At 35.8% G+C, this 18,740-nt stretch overlaps 1 protein-coding gene across 1 annotated transcript; it reads right to left on the bottom strand.

Annotated features, from left to right (window-relative positions):
- Nucleotides 1-16,565: 16,565 nt before the first annotated feature.
- Nucleotides 16,566-16,997, bottom strand: LOC116170651 (neuroligin-2-like). The gene has a single exon (XM_031487157.1). It carries the CDS (start codon nt 16,995-16,997, stop codon nt 16,566-16,568), a length of 432 nt encoding a protein of 143 aa, XP_031343017.1.
- Between the last annotated feature and the right edge of the window lie 1,743 nt (nt 16,998-18,740).

Raw genomic sequence — 18,740 nt, 5'->3', positions numbered from 1 at the left:
TGCAATCAAACTAACAGAAATGAATATCGTAGTAATAAAAGGGATCGTCAACATTGGTTGTCAGACGGTATATTCTTCATAGCGAAGCAAGTAGCCTCCAAACCTCCAAAAGTGTCGTAATATACCTGCGGTTACAGAAACTATCTTGCAATCGTCAGGCATAAACTTCGATGTAAATGGGTCGCCAGGTTAAATGTGATCAATTCTTTAGGATCTGCCGGTAAGGTAGAAACTCATCTATATCGTCGTTCGTTACCCTTGGTAAAAGCATCCACGTACTGCGTGTGTAATAACCAGGTAACCACGTAAAAAAAACCCAAAAGAAAGCTAAAACACTAAACCTTTTGCAGGTTGACGCGAAGTCAAGAAATTAATAGCGTTCCCAACTCTACGGCAGTAACTTTACTGAAGAAGAAGAGAACAACAACTGCGCGCCAGCAGAGAAAAAAGAGGGGATAGAATCAAGTGTGGAAAGGTACAAAGCGTGCACTCTAGCCACAAGACAAAGAAGTATCGTATACGAAACCTATAACACTAGAAGAGCCTCTAAGGGCAAAAAAATGAACTAAGTTCTTAAAGATTTTGTAGAACAAAAATTTAACCAATTAGCCCTTTCGCTAGTTATCATGTTTAGACAGACGGACGGACAGAAAAGTCCAAAAACGAGCTGGGCCGCTAATTAATAAACGCGTATATCTTTATAAGTTTCCAAAGAATTCTAAAAACTTCTTGAGACTCAAATTTTCAAAACATGTTAAAAGCCCTTAATGGATCCTAAAACATGTTTAAATCCATCACTCTGTAGAAAATGCTAGAAAACTCTTGAATGTTTTCACAGGCTCTCTACCTCATTAGGTACGATTGCTTCCTCTGTTTGTTTACCCCTGCACAGTATTTGAGGCTTTAAGCGCCTTTAAGAACATCTAACAATTTTTTGAAGATTTCTCTACAGCTTTCTAGAGTTTTTAATAGTATTCAAGTCTTTCAAGATCATCCAAGTGTCTCCCGGAAGTTTTCAAGATGGATTTAGTTTTTAAAAGGTTTCAACAAACCTAAAGAGTTTTCAAGGTTTTCAAGAGTCATCAAATACGGGGCCTTCTTTATTAATGCTTAAGAGATTTATTGGATTTTAAGAACTTTAAGAATCGCAAATAGCCTCCAAGAGCTTTCAAAATCCAGAAACCTTTATAGTTCTTAAGATTCTCTATATTTTCTTCAAGAACCGATATTTTAGCAGCCTTTGCGAGTCTTTAAACCTTTAAAAATTTTTTTCGAACCTTTAATAGACGGTTTTTACGAGCCTTAATATTTAAAGTGTTTGAAGGCCAAACTTTGAAGAGGCTTTTATAAGTTCTTAAAAATCTCCAAGAGCTTTTACTAATTTTCAAGAGTCAGCTTCAGTCTAAAGAACCTGAGTTAGAAAATAGCCTTTTTATATGCTTTTAGTGTTTAAGAGTTGTTAACAGCCTTTATAAGTTTAGCCTTTATGACATTTCGTGAGTCTCTAAGAGTTCCCAGTAATTGATTCATAGAGTTTAAACTCTTGGAATCTCTCGCTTTCTTAGAGATACTTTTTTCTTTACGAGTTTCTTCGAAAGTAATCTTAAAGTATCTTTAAAAATCTTCATAACCATTAAGGGTTTTTTAAAGAGTTATGAGACCGAAACTTTAAAAGTATTCCTCAAAGATCTGTTAGTAGGCGATTGTGGTGACTTTTATGAGCACTTTGAAGCTTTTCCCTGCAGATTTATATAATCTAATTTAATGTCCGAATCGTGAAAATCCTTTAATTGAATCTTAAAGAAGTGGCTAACAATTTCCAAGACCTTTCAAAGGTCTCCAAAAACTCCTCAAGGATATTACTAGATATCTAGGAGATTTGAGAGTGTTTAAACATCGTTAATAGCTTTAGAGTCCGATCCCTGTGGCGTCACAGCGAATGAGCGGTGTGGTCGCCATCTGGGATCGAGAGCCATTTTATCAGTCTCTAATTCCGCCATTTTGTTGAGCGCCAGCTGACAATACCGGAAGCCAATTTCCTGTCTCTTATAAATTGAATTATTGGTTTTTATTGAATGTTAATTACGGTTTGTAGTATTCGATATTGCTATTGCAATGTCCTGCGCTATTCACTACCCCTCTTTTTTTTAAGGTAAATAATTAAGGACCTTTAAAGGTCACAAATAGTCTCCAAAAAGACTGCGTTTAATACTCAAATCTTGAAAAGACCCTATACAAATTTTACGGATCTCTTATTGTATGTAAGGGTCTTTACACATTTTAAGAAATTTTAAGAGTCGTTAACAGTTTTTCAGTGCTTCGAAAATTTCCCAATGTGTAATGTATAAGAATTTTGAGTCTTAAAGTATTTAAATTTCTTTAAAATCCTGTAAATCTTTAAGAGGTTACATGAGTCTTTAAGGTTTCTTAGAATTTTCATGACACTTCAAGAGTCTTCTAGAATCTTTGAGAGTCTTTAAAGTCTTTAAATATCCAATACGTTTTAATAACGTTTAAGAAACGCGCATTCAACTTTTAAGGTATTTAAGGACCTTTACAGAAAGTCCCAAAGAAGTGTATTTAATATTCTAATTTTGACAATCTTTTAAGGCCCTTTACATACAAAGTTTCTTTGCAGATTTGTGCATCTTTAAGAACGTTTAAGCCTTAAAGGGTCTTTAAAAAGTTCCATGAGTTTTTGTGATGTTTGCAAGAGTCCCCAATATACTTCAAGGGTCTTCCAGAAGCTTTGACTCTCAGTCCGAATCTTGAAAAGTTTTTAACGCCCTTTACAAACTTTCTTTACGGTTCTTTTAAGTGCATTTAACGGTCTTTTAAATAAGAGATTTTAAGAGTCATTAACAGTTTCCATGGCCTTCGAGAATCTCTCAAACATCTATACAAGGTGCGAAAATTCTATCTGGAACACTGAATACGCGGCCTCTAGACTGACGTCATGAAACAAAATTTACTTTATGTACAGGGTGGCCAAATAAGAATGCGGTGTGAACCTGTTACTGAAATGGCCGCTAGGGGGCGTAACTACAATCTGGAATCTAAAAAAGTGCTGTTTCTGTGAATTCCGCTATATTAACCCATCAAAAAAATGCCCGGCCTCTGAAGTCGACAATAATCTGAATCTTTTTTGTTGGACAATTATTGCTGTACCTCTAAAAATGAGGTGGTAGGGGGATATTCAAAGGTTTCCGTAAAGAACACCCTGTAGCTTTTCCTTGCAGCTTTTTCAATCTAAATTAATATCCGCATCGTGAAAATCATTTAATTGAATCTTGATGAAGTGGCTAACAATTTCCAAGACCTTTCAAAGGTCTCCAAAAACTGCTCAAGGATATTACTAGAAATCTAGGAGATTTGAGAGTGTTTAAACATCGTTAAAAGCCTTTAAATGTTTTTAATAAGCCTTAGAAGTGTTTAAGAGTCGCTCCTTCAGGCTCAATTAGGAGCTTTTATAAATTTTTAAAAACTTTTACGAGTCTTTAAGGTTTAGAAGTATTTAAAATCCGACTCTTACAAAGCGGATCTCCATCAAGTGAATTTAAAGATCCATAAAACCTTTAGGTCTTGAAAACTTCAAGACCTTTGAGAAGAATCCCCTAAAGGCTTTTGGACTCTTAAAAAAAATTAAAAATTATTGAAATTCTTGAAGAGGTGTCATTAGTCTTTAAGGTGTTTCTCCAAAACACTTCAAGGTTTTTTTTAGAACTTTTAAGAGTCCTTGATACGTTTTATTAATGTTTAAGAGACGCGCTTTAAATATCCCATACAGTTTTGAAAACCTTTTACAAGCTTTTAAGGTAAATAATTAAGGACCTTTAAAGGTCACAAATAGTCTCCAAAAAGACTGCGTTTAATACTCAAATCTTGAAAAGACCCTATACAAATTTTACGGATCTCTTATTGTATGTAAGGGTCCTTACGCATTTTAAGAAATTTTAAGAGTCGCTAACAGTTTTCCAGTGCTTCGAGAATTTCCCAATGTGTAATGTATAAGAATTTTGAGTCTTAAAGTATTTAAATTTCTTTAAAATCCTGTAAATCTTTAAGAGGTTCCATGAGTCTTTAAGGTTTCTTAGAATTTTCATGACACTTCAAGAGTCTTCTAGAATCTTTGAGAGTCTTTAAAGTCTTTAAATATCCAATACGTTTTAATAACGTTTAAGAAACGCGCCTTGAACTTTTAAGGTATTTCAGGACCTTTACAGAAAGTCCCAAAGAAGTGTATTTAATATTCTCATTTTGACAATCTTTTAAGGCCCTTTACATACAAAGTTTTTTTGCAGATTTGTGCATCTTTAAGAACGTTTAAGCCTTAAAGGGTCTTTAAAAAGTTCCATGAGTTTTTGTGATGTTTGCGAGAGTCCCCAATATACTTCAAGGGTCTTCTAGAAGCTTTGACTCTCAGATCGAATCTTGAAAAGTTTTTAACGCCCTTTACGAACTTTCTTTACGGTTCTTTTAAGTGCATTTAAAGGTCTTTTAAATAAGAGATTTTAAGAGTCATTAACAGTTTCCATGGCCTTCGAGAATCTCCCAAACATCTATACAAGGTGCGAAAATTCTATCTGGAACACTGAATACGCGGCCTCTAGACTGACGTCATGAAACAAAATTTACTTTATGTACAGGGTGGCCAAATAAGAATGCGGTGTAGGGTTATTACTAAAACGCCCACGAGAAAAACCTGGAAAACATTTTTAAGTTTCTGAAATGGCCGCTAGTGGGCGTAACGACAATCTTGAATCTAAAAAAGTGATGTTTTTGTGAATTCCGCTATATTAACCTAACAAAAAAATGCCCGGCCTTTGAAATCGACGATAATCTGAACCTTTTTTGTTCGACAATTATTGTTGTATCTCTAAAAATGAAGTGGCGAAGGGGGGGGGGTATTCAAAGGTTTTCGTAAAGAACACCCTGTATCTTCGAAACGGCTGAGCCGATTTGAACAAACTCGGGTTAATTGAATAGTTATTCTTCGGGTACAAATATTATAATATTTGAAGTTTTGTTAGTGTCACATATCGCCGCTTGAGGGCTTTCTTCGACATTCCGACAGAAATAGTTAATTTTCTCAAAAATATTAAGTGTGTTGGTTCGATGTTTTTTCATGAAAAAGTAACTAACTGATGCCTAAACAAGTTCGCGAAAACCGCATCTTCAATTTTTCGGTTAAAGTCTCATAACATGATCCCACAGTCTTTAGCAAGCTGTCTGATGACCAGCGTCGATTTGTCCTAACCAGTGTGTTGATTTAATCGACGTGTGAACCGTCAGTTGACGTGAAAGGACGTTCAGGACGCGCATCGTCTTTAATCGCCACTTAAAGATCAAGTTACAAATTTCTAAAATAAACAAGAGAAGGTGAAAACAATAAATAAACGGACTAAAAACGATAAAGTCAACAAATCAGCTTCGCCATGTTCATTTGTAAACGTTCAAATATGACGTTTATTGCGTAGACGAGTCGTACCTAGAATAACGGAAACATCTCGTATTTCTGTCAGTCTAACACGAAGGCACGTCTTGTAATATAATTTATTTTGAATAAAATTTTCCCTTTCATATCATCTCGTCGCTCGGAATTTCTACTTTTAAGTAATAAAAGCTATATTGCTGTTTTTTTTTTCTGGATTTTATGAAAGGGGATGATGTTGTTAACGTCGTAACTGTATTCAAATTTACATTATGTAAGTGTAATATTGTCGCATTAGCTTAGTTCAAACATCGGCTCTAATGCTATTTTAACTACATTATATCAGAATTTGCATATTGGATCGTTTTAAATGCGCGCGTATACCTACGGGATTGCGCCTTTATTTGACGATTATGTGTTATTAAAAGGATTGCCACTCTTAGAGTCGATGTCTTCTGCGAGAGGGAGGAAGAGGATTAAGTCTTTATGTAGCTTTGCCAGTTTGTATTGTAACGAAAAGGTGGTTTTGTGCTTCATAACGTGTTAGTCGACATGGACACGCCGTAGAAAATAGTAAGGTCTAAGTATATGAAATCGTTACACGTGTGATGAGGGCGTGACCGCATGTATCGGAAAACCTTTCAACTTGTCTCGAGGTTTAAAGTCGATTAATCGATCTCTCATTGCAAATTTGAATGGAGGTTGCAATAATGGCGAAACCGGCAACGTATCATATTTCATAGCGATCGTGACACTTGCGACGAATAATACATTAGACAAAATTTATTTTAATTAAAGCGGCCGGGGGAGAGAGCAAATGGACGAAATGTGATTAGCGAAAGCTCTTCGGTAAACAAAGGAGATCTTCGCGAGCAAATCAGAGCCCCATTTTTTCTAATAATTAACTTTGGCCAACGCGGGGGCGTGCATAAGTTACATTAGCGGGGCCGTACGTTACGAATTTGGCGGGCGCGCGTAAAAACGCAAAATTAAGAATGCTTAAAAGTTGGTTAGGGATTGTTTGAAAACAATTAGGCCGGACATTTGCGCGCATAAATAACGTACACGGCGGCAACAAATATTTTATGCCAAACGGCTATAAAAACATGACAAACGATTTGACCCAACTTTTTGCATATATTACAACAGCTCGATGTACCTACAATTACGAATAATTTACGATAGTGTAATTGTTTTTCGACGTAATTAGAAAATTAGCATCATAATGCGGACAATAATAAATAGGACGACATCTAGGGAAATTAATGTTGTATGCAGCTCGACATGAATTATATATTTCAAGCTCCGCCGCGTTTACATCCCGCAATTTTTCCCCACGTTTAAATCTAATAGAAAAAAGAACATCCGAAAAAAGCTTAATCTATTAGTCGAGATTAAGACCGCCGCGTTTTGTTTTGGGAAGAAAGCAAAAGAAAAGAGGGGTAGATAGATAACTTCTGAAAAGTACAACGTCAGCTCTATATAATGAATGGGTCGCTTTTTGCACATAGCTCAGAAGTAAATAGACTCATTTCATAATACCCTTAAAAGGAAATAAATACATTTGTTCTCTTTTCGTTATAAATTGAAGTCGCCCCCCCATCTACTGATATAAATTACTACTATCAGATGAGAAATTGGTAAAAAGCAGACATTTTGTGTGGCAAGAGCTTTGTACTATTTACTTTCACTGTTCACTTTCTGGAAATCTGAAGTCATTGCTTAGAGAAATTTCATTAATCCTGAGAATCGCAAGAATATGAAGCCAAGGGTTGATATCCGTCTCTCGATAAATTTATTCGCCCAACAAATTCCTTAGTAATAATTGGAGCATTTTATTTTGCGAAAGAATTAATAGAAGGTGGAGTGGAGTACAAAAGGGAGCACTTCATTGAAATCTAGCATCCGTTGATATTATCAGCATATTTAGAACAGACTGGAGATCCCAAGTACATATAAGTTGAGTATCACTGTAATTTTTGTTCGAGGACCGCTGTATTTTCAAAACTGTACGGTATTTCGCGGGTTGAGAATTATCATTGGAGGCGATTGGATTGCGCATTTCGTTTCCGCTTCATTCGAACCAACGCATTTAATTTTTTTGAGAAAATTAACCATTTCTGTTGGAATGTCGAAACTAACAAAACTTCAAATATTATATGTGTAGCCGAAGAATCACCCTTTTCAATAAACCCGAATTTGTTCAAATCGGCTCAGCCGTTTCGAAGATACAGGGTGTTCTTTACGGTAAACTTTTGAATACCCCCCCACCACTTCATTTTTAGAGCTACACCCATAATTGTGAAACAAAAAAGGTTATGATTATCGTCGACTTCAAAGACCGGACACTTTTTTGTTACGTTAATATAGCGGAATTTACAGAAACATCACTTTTTTAAATTCCAGATTGTAGTTACGCCCCCTAGCGGCCATTTCAGAAACTTAAAAATGTTTTCCAGGTTTTTCTCGTGGGCGTTTTAGTAATAACTTTTTTTATTGCAAGTCTCTGTGATAGACAGGTTTCCAGATACACTACACTGCATTCTTATTTGGCCACCCTGTACATAAACTAAATTTTGTTTCATGACGTCAGTCTAGAGGCCGCGTATTCAGTGTTTCAGATAGAATTTTCGCACCTTGTATAGATGTTTGGGAGATTCTCGAAGGCCATGGAAACTGTTAATGACTCTTAAAATCTCTTATTTAAAAGACCGTTAAATGCACTTAAAAGAACCGTAAAGAAAGTTTGTAAAGGGCGTTAAAAACTTTTCAAGATTCGACTGAAAGTCAAAGCTTCTAGAAGACCCTTGAAGTATATTGGGGACTCTCGCAAACATCACAAAAACTCATGGAACTTTTTAAAGACCCTTTAAGGCTTAAACGTTCTTAAAGATGCACAAATCTGCAAAGAGACTTTGTATGTAAAGGGCCTTAAAAGATTGTCAAAATTAGAATATTAAATACACCTCTTTGGGACTTTCTGTAAAGGTCCTTAAATACCTTAAAAGTTGAATGCGCGTTTCTTAAACGTTATTAAAACGTATTGGATATTTAAAGGCTTTAAAGACTTTCAAAGATTCTAGAAGACTCTTGAAGTGTCCTGAAAATTCTAAGAAACCTTAAAGACTCATGGAACCTCTTAGAGATTTTCAGGATTTTAAAGAAATTTAAATACTTTAAGACTCAAAATTCTTATACATTACACATTGGGAAATTCTCGAAGCACTGGAAAACTGTTAGCGACTCTTAAAATTTCTTAAGATGTGTAAAGACCCTTACATACAATAAGAGAACCGTAAAATTTGTATAGGGTCTTTTCAAGATTTGAATATTAAACACAGTCTTTTTGGAGACTATTTGTGTTAAAGGTCCTTAAGTATTTACCTTAAAAGCTTGTAAAAGGTTTTCAAAACTGTATAGGATATTTAAAGCGCGTCTCTTAAACATTAATAAAACGTATCAACGAACAAGGACTCTTAAAAGTTCTAAAAAAAACGTTGAAGTGTCTTGGAGAAACACCTCAAAGACTAAGGACACCTCTTAAAGAATTTCAATAATTTTTAATTTTTTTTTAAATTTCCAAAAGCCTTTAGGAGATTCTTCTCAAAGGTCTTGAAGTTTTCAAGATCTAAAGGTTTCATGGATCTTTAAATTCACTTGATGGAGATCCGCTTTGTACGAGTCGGATTTTAAATACTTCTAAACCTTAAAGACTCGTAAAAGTTTTTAAAAATTCATAAAAGCTCGTAATTGATCTTGAAGGAGCGACTCTTAAACACTTCTAAAGCTTATTAAAAATATTTAAAGACTTTTAAGGATGTTTAAACACTCTCAAATCTCCTAGATTTCTAGTAATACCCTTGAGGAGTTTTTGGAGACCTTTGAAAGGTCTTGGAAATTGTTAGCCACTTCTTTAAGATTCAATTAAAGGATTTTCACGATTCGGATATTAAATTAGATTATAAAAATCTGCAGGGAAAAGCTTCAAAATGCTCATAAAAGTCACCACAATCGCCTACAGACCTTTGAGGAATCCTTTTAAAGTTTCGGTCGCATAACTCTTTAGAAAACCCTTAAAGGTTATGAAGATTTTTAAAGATACTTTAAGATTACTTTCAAAGAAGCTCTTAAAGAAAAAGTATCTTAAGCACTCTAAGGAAGCGAGAGATCCCAAGAGTTTAAACTCTATGAATCAATTGTTGGCAACTCTTACAGACTCATAAAATGTCATAAAGGCTGTTAACAACTCTTAAACACTCTTTACAGTGAAGCTGAACGTTGAAAATTGCTAAAAGCTCATGGAGATTTTTAAGAAATTATAAAGCCTCTTCAAAACTTGGCCTTCAAACACTTTTAAATATTAAGGCTCGTAAAATCTTACTGTATATTAAAGGTTCCAAAAAAATGTCTAAAGGTTTAGACTCACAAAGGCCGTTAAAATATGGGTTCGTAAGGGGAATATAGAGAAGTTAAGAACTATAAACGTTTCTGAAAGACTCTTGAAAACCTTTCCAGTTCCAGGACCGGATTATACAAAATGCCGGTTCTGGAACTGGAGAGGCTTTCAACAGTGCGCCACAGCCCTCGAAACCCTTCACGTATTAGGTGGGGAAAAGGGTGCTTTCAAAGAAAAAATGGAGGCCGGTACCTATTGGTGACTCTACCGCTGAAGTCAAAACTTATTCAAATTTCTGTACTTGATTACAACTATTTTGTGTTTTATTGATCAAATGGTAATTATCTAAATCCGCCGATTTATTTTTTTCGATAAATAAATTCTATCCAAGTTACGCATTTATCACGCACAAAGAAGCGATTTCCAATTAAAAATTGCCCTGTCATCTCGATCCAATTTGAGGCCATATCCATTTAAATTCGACAGTTTTGAATCGTCTATTAAAATTTGATGAACTGCCTTCCTACGGAGCAACGCGCTCGACACGAGTTAAACCAAACATCCTTCAATTCAATACGAATTAAAAGTAATTTTCATACAAAACTTTTTTAATAATTGGATTCGCGATCTCCTCCCTACCCCCCCCCCACTCCCCTCCCGTAATATACGAAATTAAAACTTAGTGTATTATTAACTCTCCAGTCCGCGATCAAAATTAAATCTCCCTGGCAACGATTTCCTCCACTTTTACGTCATTCGGCGCCTTTATCTCAATAATTAGGGGGTGACATTACAAAAGGTAATTAAATTGATAGGAAATTTGCGATTTTCGTTACGAAGCCAAAATATGCTCGAACGCGTATAAATGGGGCGGATTTGAGAGGGGTGGAGTGTTCGAAAGTGTTTATTTTCGGAAATAAAGACATAAATACGTATATCAATGACAAAACTTGGGTCGACTTTCTCAACTTTCGCTTTCAGATGACAGTTTCGATTCACTTCATTTGCTGTTTATATATTTTTGTTTAACTTCCTTCTTTCACCTCGCTTTCACGATTTTAATTCTATGGCTTTCTGTTGTATGATTTATACTCTTTTCACCGAAGAAAGTGTGACTTTTTATTTTTCTTTGAACACCGCAGTTTTTGCCTTTTCCAATCCGATGCATAAAGGGTATCTTAATGTAATAATGAAGTAGAAATGTTGTGACGTGATAAGTTTTTTAATTCTAAAATTGAAACATGGGTATCTCGGCCATCGTAAAAAGCTGGGATTGGTATTCTATCGTAACTTACGTGCTTTATATATTACAACTAATTAACAATAAATTTATAACAGTTTTAATTCATTTATAACTTAACTCAAAACGATTCGGAATGTTCTACAATAAACACGTCACATTTCCCGGAAGAATTGCGTCACAACCGCCTTCGCTCATATCGCCGATGACTAATCATTCATGGCGCCTCGATGTCTAACGAAATTTCTAGAATGTTCGCTACAGTACTATTAATGTTAGATTACAATAAAATTAATGTCGGGGACCATTGCTACAGTACACATTTCTTTAGAAATGCGGAATTCATTCTCAATACACAAAGAGCAAAAGGAGTAAATTGTTTTAAAATGCGAGGGCTCGATTTCGGGGTATCTTTTAACACTTTAAAAAGTTGAAGAGGCTTAAACGCGAGATTACCTCTCAAATCCTGAAATTTTCAAATGTTTGTTAGTGCCCCGACTAAAGTTTAAGTTAGTAAAGGCAGTGAAACTTCGCTAATTAACTTAACCTAACGTGCTCGGGCGAGGGGCACTTATAAATTGTAATTTAAACTGCGCAAGCTACCGGTCTACGTCTACGAACTTTTTAAAGGTGGAAACTTTTTTAACTATGCAAATTCCATTTGTCGAAAACGAAAAACGGGAGTGAAGTTGTTCGGATGTAGCAATAGCGTCGGTAAACTTTAAATTTCCTTCGTTGTAAAAGCGGAGGAGAGTTTGTTCACTCGATTTTTTATTGTTATCTTCCGGATAACAGGTGTAAATAAATTTGGAGAGGGAGAAATGGGCGCTGTCTCTTTTACAATTTATCGTCACGCGGTGGCGGCGGCGTCGCGAATGCCTTTCGCTTCAAAACGGTTATGGTTTCAATCGAAATTTACACTCCGATTGAAAATTCGCATTGTTTTGCAGAGGTTCTGTAGAAATTTGGGAAAGTTGACGAGTTTCCGCTTTCATTTCCATTTTAACTGGAGGCAATATTTTGTGAATTTTAAATCGCGAAAAGTCGAAATCGAAAATGTTTGTTTTTGACAATGTAGAAATTAAAAGTTTTCACTTCCTGGGTTCATTTGATTTACGAAAAAATGTATGCAAATTCAGATTTACCTAACTAGAAATCCTGCAAGTGAAGGGTGTGATAGCTTTCAATGAATATATTGATGTCACCAACACTATACTTATTATTAATTATTATTATTAATAATCTGATTGTTTTTTCAATGACTTTTGATTACAAATAATTATAGACTATAAAGTATTGGCGCAATAATAAAATATTCTTTTCTTATACAGGCTGATTCAAGCATTATTATTGCTTACGGTTTATTACTTGTTGAAAGATCCCCGTAAGCGTTTTGATAGATGGCTCCACCTATTGTTGGAATTTAACAATGCAATTTACCGCGCATACCGTCAGCGCTTCGATTAGTGCGTGAGTTAGAGCGCATGGAATTTTAATTGCAATCATCCATATAGAGGCTGATTCGAATTCGAGGGCCACCATGGGGATCTCGGGAACTGTAACGGATAGGTAGGCAGTCTAAATGCCTATTTTGATGCTTAACCAAATGCAGTTTTGAAACTGAAAAAATTCCGACTACTTTCGGAGATATCCGGAAAAAAACGAAAGACTAGTAAAAACAAGAGATTATCCAGGATTGGTGGAGCATTTAAAAATTTTACTTTCATTTTAACTACCGAAATTGATTTATCACGGTCACAAATACCAAAATATTACAAAAGAGCAAAAAGTTTCCAAACAACTCAGAAAATCAAATTGTTATTTTACATCTACCAGTGCCTCACCGAAAAAAGTTCAGGGGTGGCAAATGGAACATGACCCCTGAAAAAACACAACCATTTGATTTTCTTATAACAACCAATTCTGTTCCATCTGTTCGAAAATGTAGCACTTTGAGTCAGAACACATTCAAGAGATTATTATTCAAAATCTATTTTGCCGATGGACGCTCCTTATTTTTTGGGGGCGAAAACTACTCCTTTTTGCCAAAAACTAAATGTCCTAAATATGGAATTCTTTGGCTTATTTTATGACTAAAAGTTCATATAAACATAGGTCTAATGTAAACGCTTAGTTACCGGTCTACAGGGTGTTCAGATTTCGAAACCTTTAAGTTGTTTTCTTTATATCTCTTGCACTTTTTGAAGTATTTGGCCCAAATTTGAAATTGTGAGTTATGCTAAAGGCCTTATATCATTAGTTATGTCAATAATAATAATATTGTCTTCATTCAACAAACTCATAAAAATAAATTATATACAACATAACAAACAATTACAAAAGCTCATATGCTTGTTGAATTCCAAGGTGAAGTTCAGGTGGGTTACAAGTAACCTGCTCTTCCACTTAACCTTGTTTCAACATATACAGGGTGTTTCATAATTGAACGTCAATATTTAAGGGGGCGATTTAAACTTCATATGAACCTAAACGTCTTAACTTTTGAGATACATAGTGGTAAAGTTTTCAAAAATACTATGTATCCAGAGGCATTTTTTAACGTGCTACATTTTTTAAATTTCTACCAGTGGCGTTCCTACGGAATTTCACGTGCCCATTTTGGCAGACATTGATGGTACGCCACTGATTTCTCTGAAAATAAAAATTATTCTTGGAATCCCCAATAATTTCTAAGCAAGATTGATCCCTTTGTTTGGGCTGTAACTTTTGATCTAGTAGTCCGATCTTGGAACTCTTTGAAATTATGGATTCTACAGGCCCGATTCTATAAGAAAATATTTTTTTCCGGGTCGATCTGAGGCAATTTTTTTTTCTGGGCAAAAAAAAACGCAGTGTATTACCTTCCTTTTTTACCAAAAATCGACTGCACCAAAATTTCTCGGGAAAAAACTTTTTCTTATTAATTTGGGTGCGTAGAATCCAAAACGATTCGTACTTTTTCAATTAGACGTCTCAATCAAAAGTTATGGGCAAAAAATCAATTTCGACAAAAAATTCAAAGGGCTGTAACTTTTGATCTAGTATTCCGATCTTGGAACTGTTTGAAATTATGGATTCTACAGGCCACATTCTATAAGAAAATATTTTTTTCCGGGTCGATCTGAGGCAATTTTTTTTTTGGGCAAAAAAAAACGCAGTGTATTACCTTCCTTTTTTACCAAAAATCGACTGCACCAAAATTTCTCGGGAAAAAACTTTTTCTTATTAATTTGGGTGCGTAGAATCCAAAACGATTCGTACTTTTTCAATTAGACGTCTCAATCAAAAGTTATGGGCAAAAAATCAATTTCGACAAAAAATTCAAAGGGCTGTAACTTTTGATCTAGTATTCCGATCTTGGAACTGTTTGAAATTATGGATTCTACAGGCCACATTCTATAAGAAAATATTTTTTTCCGGGTCGATCTGAGGCAATTTTTTTTTGGGCAAAAAAAAACGCAGTGTATTACCTTCCTTTTTTACCAAAAATCGACTGCACCAAAATTTCTCGGGAAAAAACTGTTTCTTATTAATTTGGGTGCGTAGAATCCAAAACGATTCGTACTTTTTCAATTAGACGTCTCAATCAAAAGTTATGGGCCAATTTCTACAAAAAATTCAAAGGGCTGTAACCCTGGGTTACGAGATTCGAGCATTACTTGTAGAAGAATACACGCCTTTTTGGGATTTTTATTAGTGCTGTGTAAGTTTAGCGAAGTTTTGCCCTTGTTATTTTGCTTTCGACACTTCGCTGACGCATTTGCGGGTATATTTTATTTTACTTGTTTTATTTTATTATATGCTTTTTGAAAAAATTGCTAGGTTTTGTATTAGCAAGTAGTAATGTCTAATGTCTAGATACATTTAGACACATAATTTAGGTAATAGGTAGCCAGTTTTATTAATTATGTAAAAATGAATTATTAATTCCATAAAAAAATGGTATTACGATAATAAAAATACATCCAATACAGCATGAACAAATTCCATGAGCAATATTCAATGAAGTACCTAGGTACAATATCCGAAACTTGATTTTATTTGACATTTCCCCGTAAAATTTAGATTTGAAAATGAGATCTTTACATGGTTCCACACCAATCTACGAGTAAAAAATTACTTTCTGAGGTCGTATGCATCCATTCGCCCTGGATCAGTTACCATAAATAAATATGAACCGTTACTAAAAATAAATAAAATCTTTTGGATTACAATTTGAGCAAGAAAAATATAAAACATTATTCTACGACTACGGTAACAGCCCTGGTATAATTAATAAGGCTAATGGGTAATTAGTGGTGATATAAACCACCCATATAAAAATGTATATCAGGTGTAGGGTATCTGTATTCGCCTATAAGTGAGTAGCGCAACCACAGTGCAGTACCTTATTTCATATAGGGAATAAATTTCTGTACGCACTGGATGGGATATTCGAGTTAATAATTATGGCCGCCTGGTGGCCATGTCCATGTACTAAAATATACTGTTCTCACAATAAATCTATACAGGGTGATTCAAAATTGAGTGAATAATTTTAAGGGCGTATTTACCAGTCACAAAATGAGATTTTTTTCTCTTATAATCGTTGCTTCGTTTTCTAGATACAGGATGTAATTAATTACTCAAAAATCTTTCAGCAGATTTAAATAAAATTTGGTAGGCTTATTTGTCATCGTCGGTGGGAATAAAATAAATAAAAACGCTATATGTAGAAAACGGAGCAAGTTAGGACATACGATTGTATAAAAAAAATTCTTATTTTTAGCTGGTAAATATCTTTGCACTCAATTTTGAATCATCCTGTATATTTTATAATCAAAGCTCTATACTATCTTATTTTGTCGCAAATCAGAGACGCAATCAATGTTGAAATATAATCTTTGGAGCGTAAATACGTTTTTTTTTCTAACTGGAGGCAATCAATTACCCTTTTCAAATTGTGTATTTGCTCGAGAATTGTTTTTGACAAGCTGGTATGAGTTCATTTGACAAAGAACCGTATTCAAAATAAGCATTCGCATGTCATCTGTAAGGAACAAACAAGTCGTCTTAATAAATAAAGGTCGAAGGTTTATTTTTCCATGAGAAGTAATTGCTCCACATCGATGAGACCGAAGTAATAACACGTATATTGAATGAATACCTTCCAATTACCGGTAGGGTAATTCTGCAAAACCTTAATTGCTTAAAAATAGGTGCGCAAACATGTCCCAGACCCATCGTAAGCTGGAAGACTATGTAATTTAAGAAAAGTGCTGAATACGCTTCATAAAGTTCCCTTAGCGGAGAAAATTTAATTACGCGATGTACACTTACGCTAATTGAAACTTGCATTACAATTTAATACGCTTGCCGAGACGCAACCGTTGTTGTACTTCTGCAATATTGCAGTTTGATTGTTTTACGGGGGCGAGGATTTGCATTCGGGGAGTACGTGAACCGAATGTTAACAAATAAAACGGTTTATGTCCGCAGGCCGCAATAAAACCGGCGATTCAATACCCACCACTGCCAGGTACGTAGATATTCAGGAACAGGCAGTCCTCGGATTGGTTGACGAGGAGCGGTAGCAGCTTCTTCAAGTAGTGGTAGCGCCCTTTCGGCATGAACTGTAAGGCGGCAGTTTTGTTCGTGATGTCCGGATATCTCTGGGGGCAGACGGAGCCGAAGGTGTCGGCGAGACGCGTACCGGGCCAAGTCAGTGGCGGCGCGGGTGGACGAAAGCGTAAAGGTCCGACGGGAGGGGCGGCGTACGGTACACCGCGAAACACTTCGACCGGCTCTAGATGGCGCGAGTTGAGCTCGAGGATAATACCGCGAATGGCGCCGGTTTCAATTTCGACAATTCGAGAACTGTACCTCGGACCGGCTCGTACCGCAACTATTGAAATAAACAGCAAAAATGCAATTGGCCATCTAGTAAGCATCGTCTAAATAACTTCCAGTGCATGGGCATTACTTTGCTCGTTTCCGGACTGTTTCGAAAATTAGCATACGCGAAGGAAGTGACGTTTTAACAAAACTTTCAGGATCTACGAAAGAGGCGGACCGTGCTCGGTATTCGCGACGAAAATCCCAACCGGCATCAGTCGTTGTGGGAAGTAATCGCTCCGTTTCGGTAAAGAACTCGGTACAACTAAACCGAAACAGTCCCCTCCCGAGGCCGACGCGTTTACGTTACACATTTCATCTTCTTCGTTTACTTTTCTTGCCACCTGTAACAAATGAAATATTAATTAAGGGCTCCCTTTGTCTGCAACTTTATTACTAAAACCGTATAATTTAAGCATCCTTGCTATAATAACATCTTTTAGCAGTACATAAATTACTTTCTAAATGAAAACTCGTTTAAGATAAAGCGGCTCAAACTTGTTAAGATAAGGGCCCTTTTTTATGCGCTTATTTCGCAACCCTTTGTTTTTTGAAACCGGGCAGAAATTTAACGCACGCAATTTTCGGAAATTTCAAACTCGAAAGGGTAAAAATTAAAGCGAACGTCTGTAAGCGCCACACTTTGATGTTACTGATACGGCAATTACACTTAAAATCCCCTTCAGCTCTGGCCGAACGCGATAAAGATTTTCGAGCATCCTGTACCCCGACGCCGGAATGTCACATTGTGCGAATTTATTCGTGTACAAAACTCGTTTTGTGAGAATGTGCTAAATTTATGCACTTTACGACCGTTTGCAAGATTTTCCAGCTTGCATTTCTAAATTTAGTTATCGCGTCATCATTCATTTTGCAGAAAATTGCTCGAAATGAACTAACTGAAGATGAAACGCATGCTATGAGCTAAATCTGTAGTAATGAAGTGATTAAATGAAGCGTTCGGATTGGTCATTGAACACTAAGATGACCACTGTCAATATCAGAAGAATACTGATTAATGAATCACGTAATGACATCGCACGGGTCTTTTTAGGATCGTCCTGTATACCATCCTTGATCATTAAATAGTCTCTCGAATAACAGGTCATCAATATACGCAAAATCCCGCTCGGAATCGATCTGTGAATCTTTGGAACATTGGAAGCGCATTACGCAGCCCGAAAGGCATGCATCAAAAGAGAAAAATACCGTAAGCCTGTTTTGTCCCAGTCTTCTGGTTTCGCAGAAACTTGATGATAACCGGATTGCAAGTCAATAGTTTAAATGAATAAAGTCGTTCGTAATTGATTAATAATCTCTGGCGTCGGGATGTGACAACCCCATAACAGTCTCACAGTACAGCTGTTTTATTCGGCCGGTCATAGCGAACAGGAAATAAATTAATGTCGACAGGAGGAATTGTAACGGCTTAGGTGCACTTACAAAACCCCACTTGCATAGAATAAAATTGGACCTCTACGGCACTGGCATTGATTTGATAGATTATGTTTAAATAATCTGTAACCAACCCTTAAACAACCCTTTAATAACAAATTTCCGTCTGCTTCAGGTTTGCGAAATTTTTTAAGTCATTCACCTGCTCTTATATTACGGGGGTTGTTACTTTACGTAGTACACCGAACATTTCTGTTTCTTTGATAGATTATGTTTAAATAATCTGTAACCAACCCTTAAACAACCCTTTAATAATAAATTTCCGTCTGCTTCAGGTTTGCCAAATTTTTTAAGTCATTCATACCTGCTCTTATATTACGGGGGTTGTTAATTTACGTAGTACA

This window comes from Photinus pyralis, unplaced genomic scaffold, assembly GCF_008802855.1.
Source record: "Photinus pyralis isolate 1611_PpyrPB1 unplaced genomic scaffold, Ppyr1.3 Ppyr1.4_LG5, whole genome shotgun sequence".
NCBI classification, from domain to species: domain Eukaryota; kingdom Metazoa; phylum Arthropoda; class Insecta; order Coleoptera; family Lampyridae; genus Photinus; species Photinus pyralis.
The sequence above is the reverse complement of the archived record's forward strand: the minus strand, read 5'-3'. Positions and strand labels throughout refer to the sequence as shown.

Bases quoted from the DNA above. Each gene is read 5' to 3' on its own strand.
- LOC116170651 (XM_031487157.1), bottom strand. From the start codon at position 16,997: ATGCTTACTAGATGGCCAATTGCATTTTTGCTGTTTATTTCAATAGTT.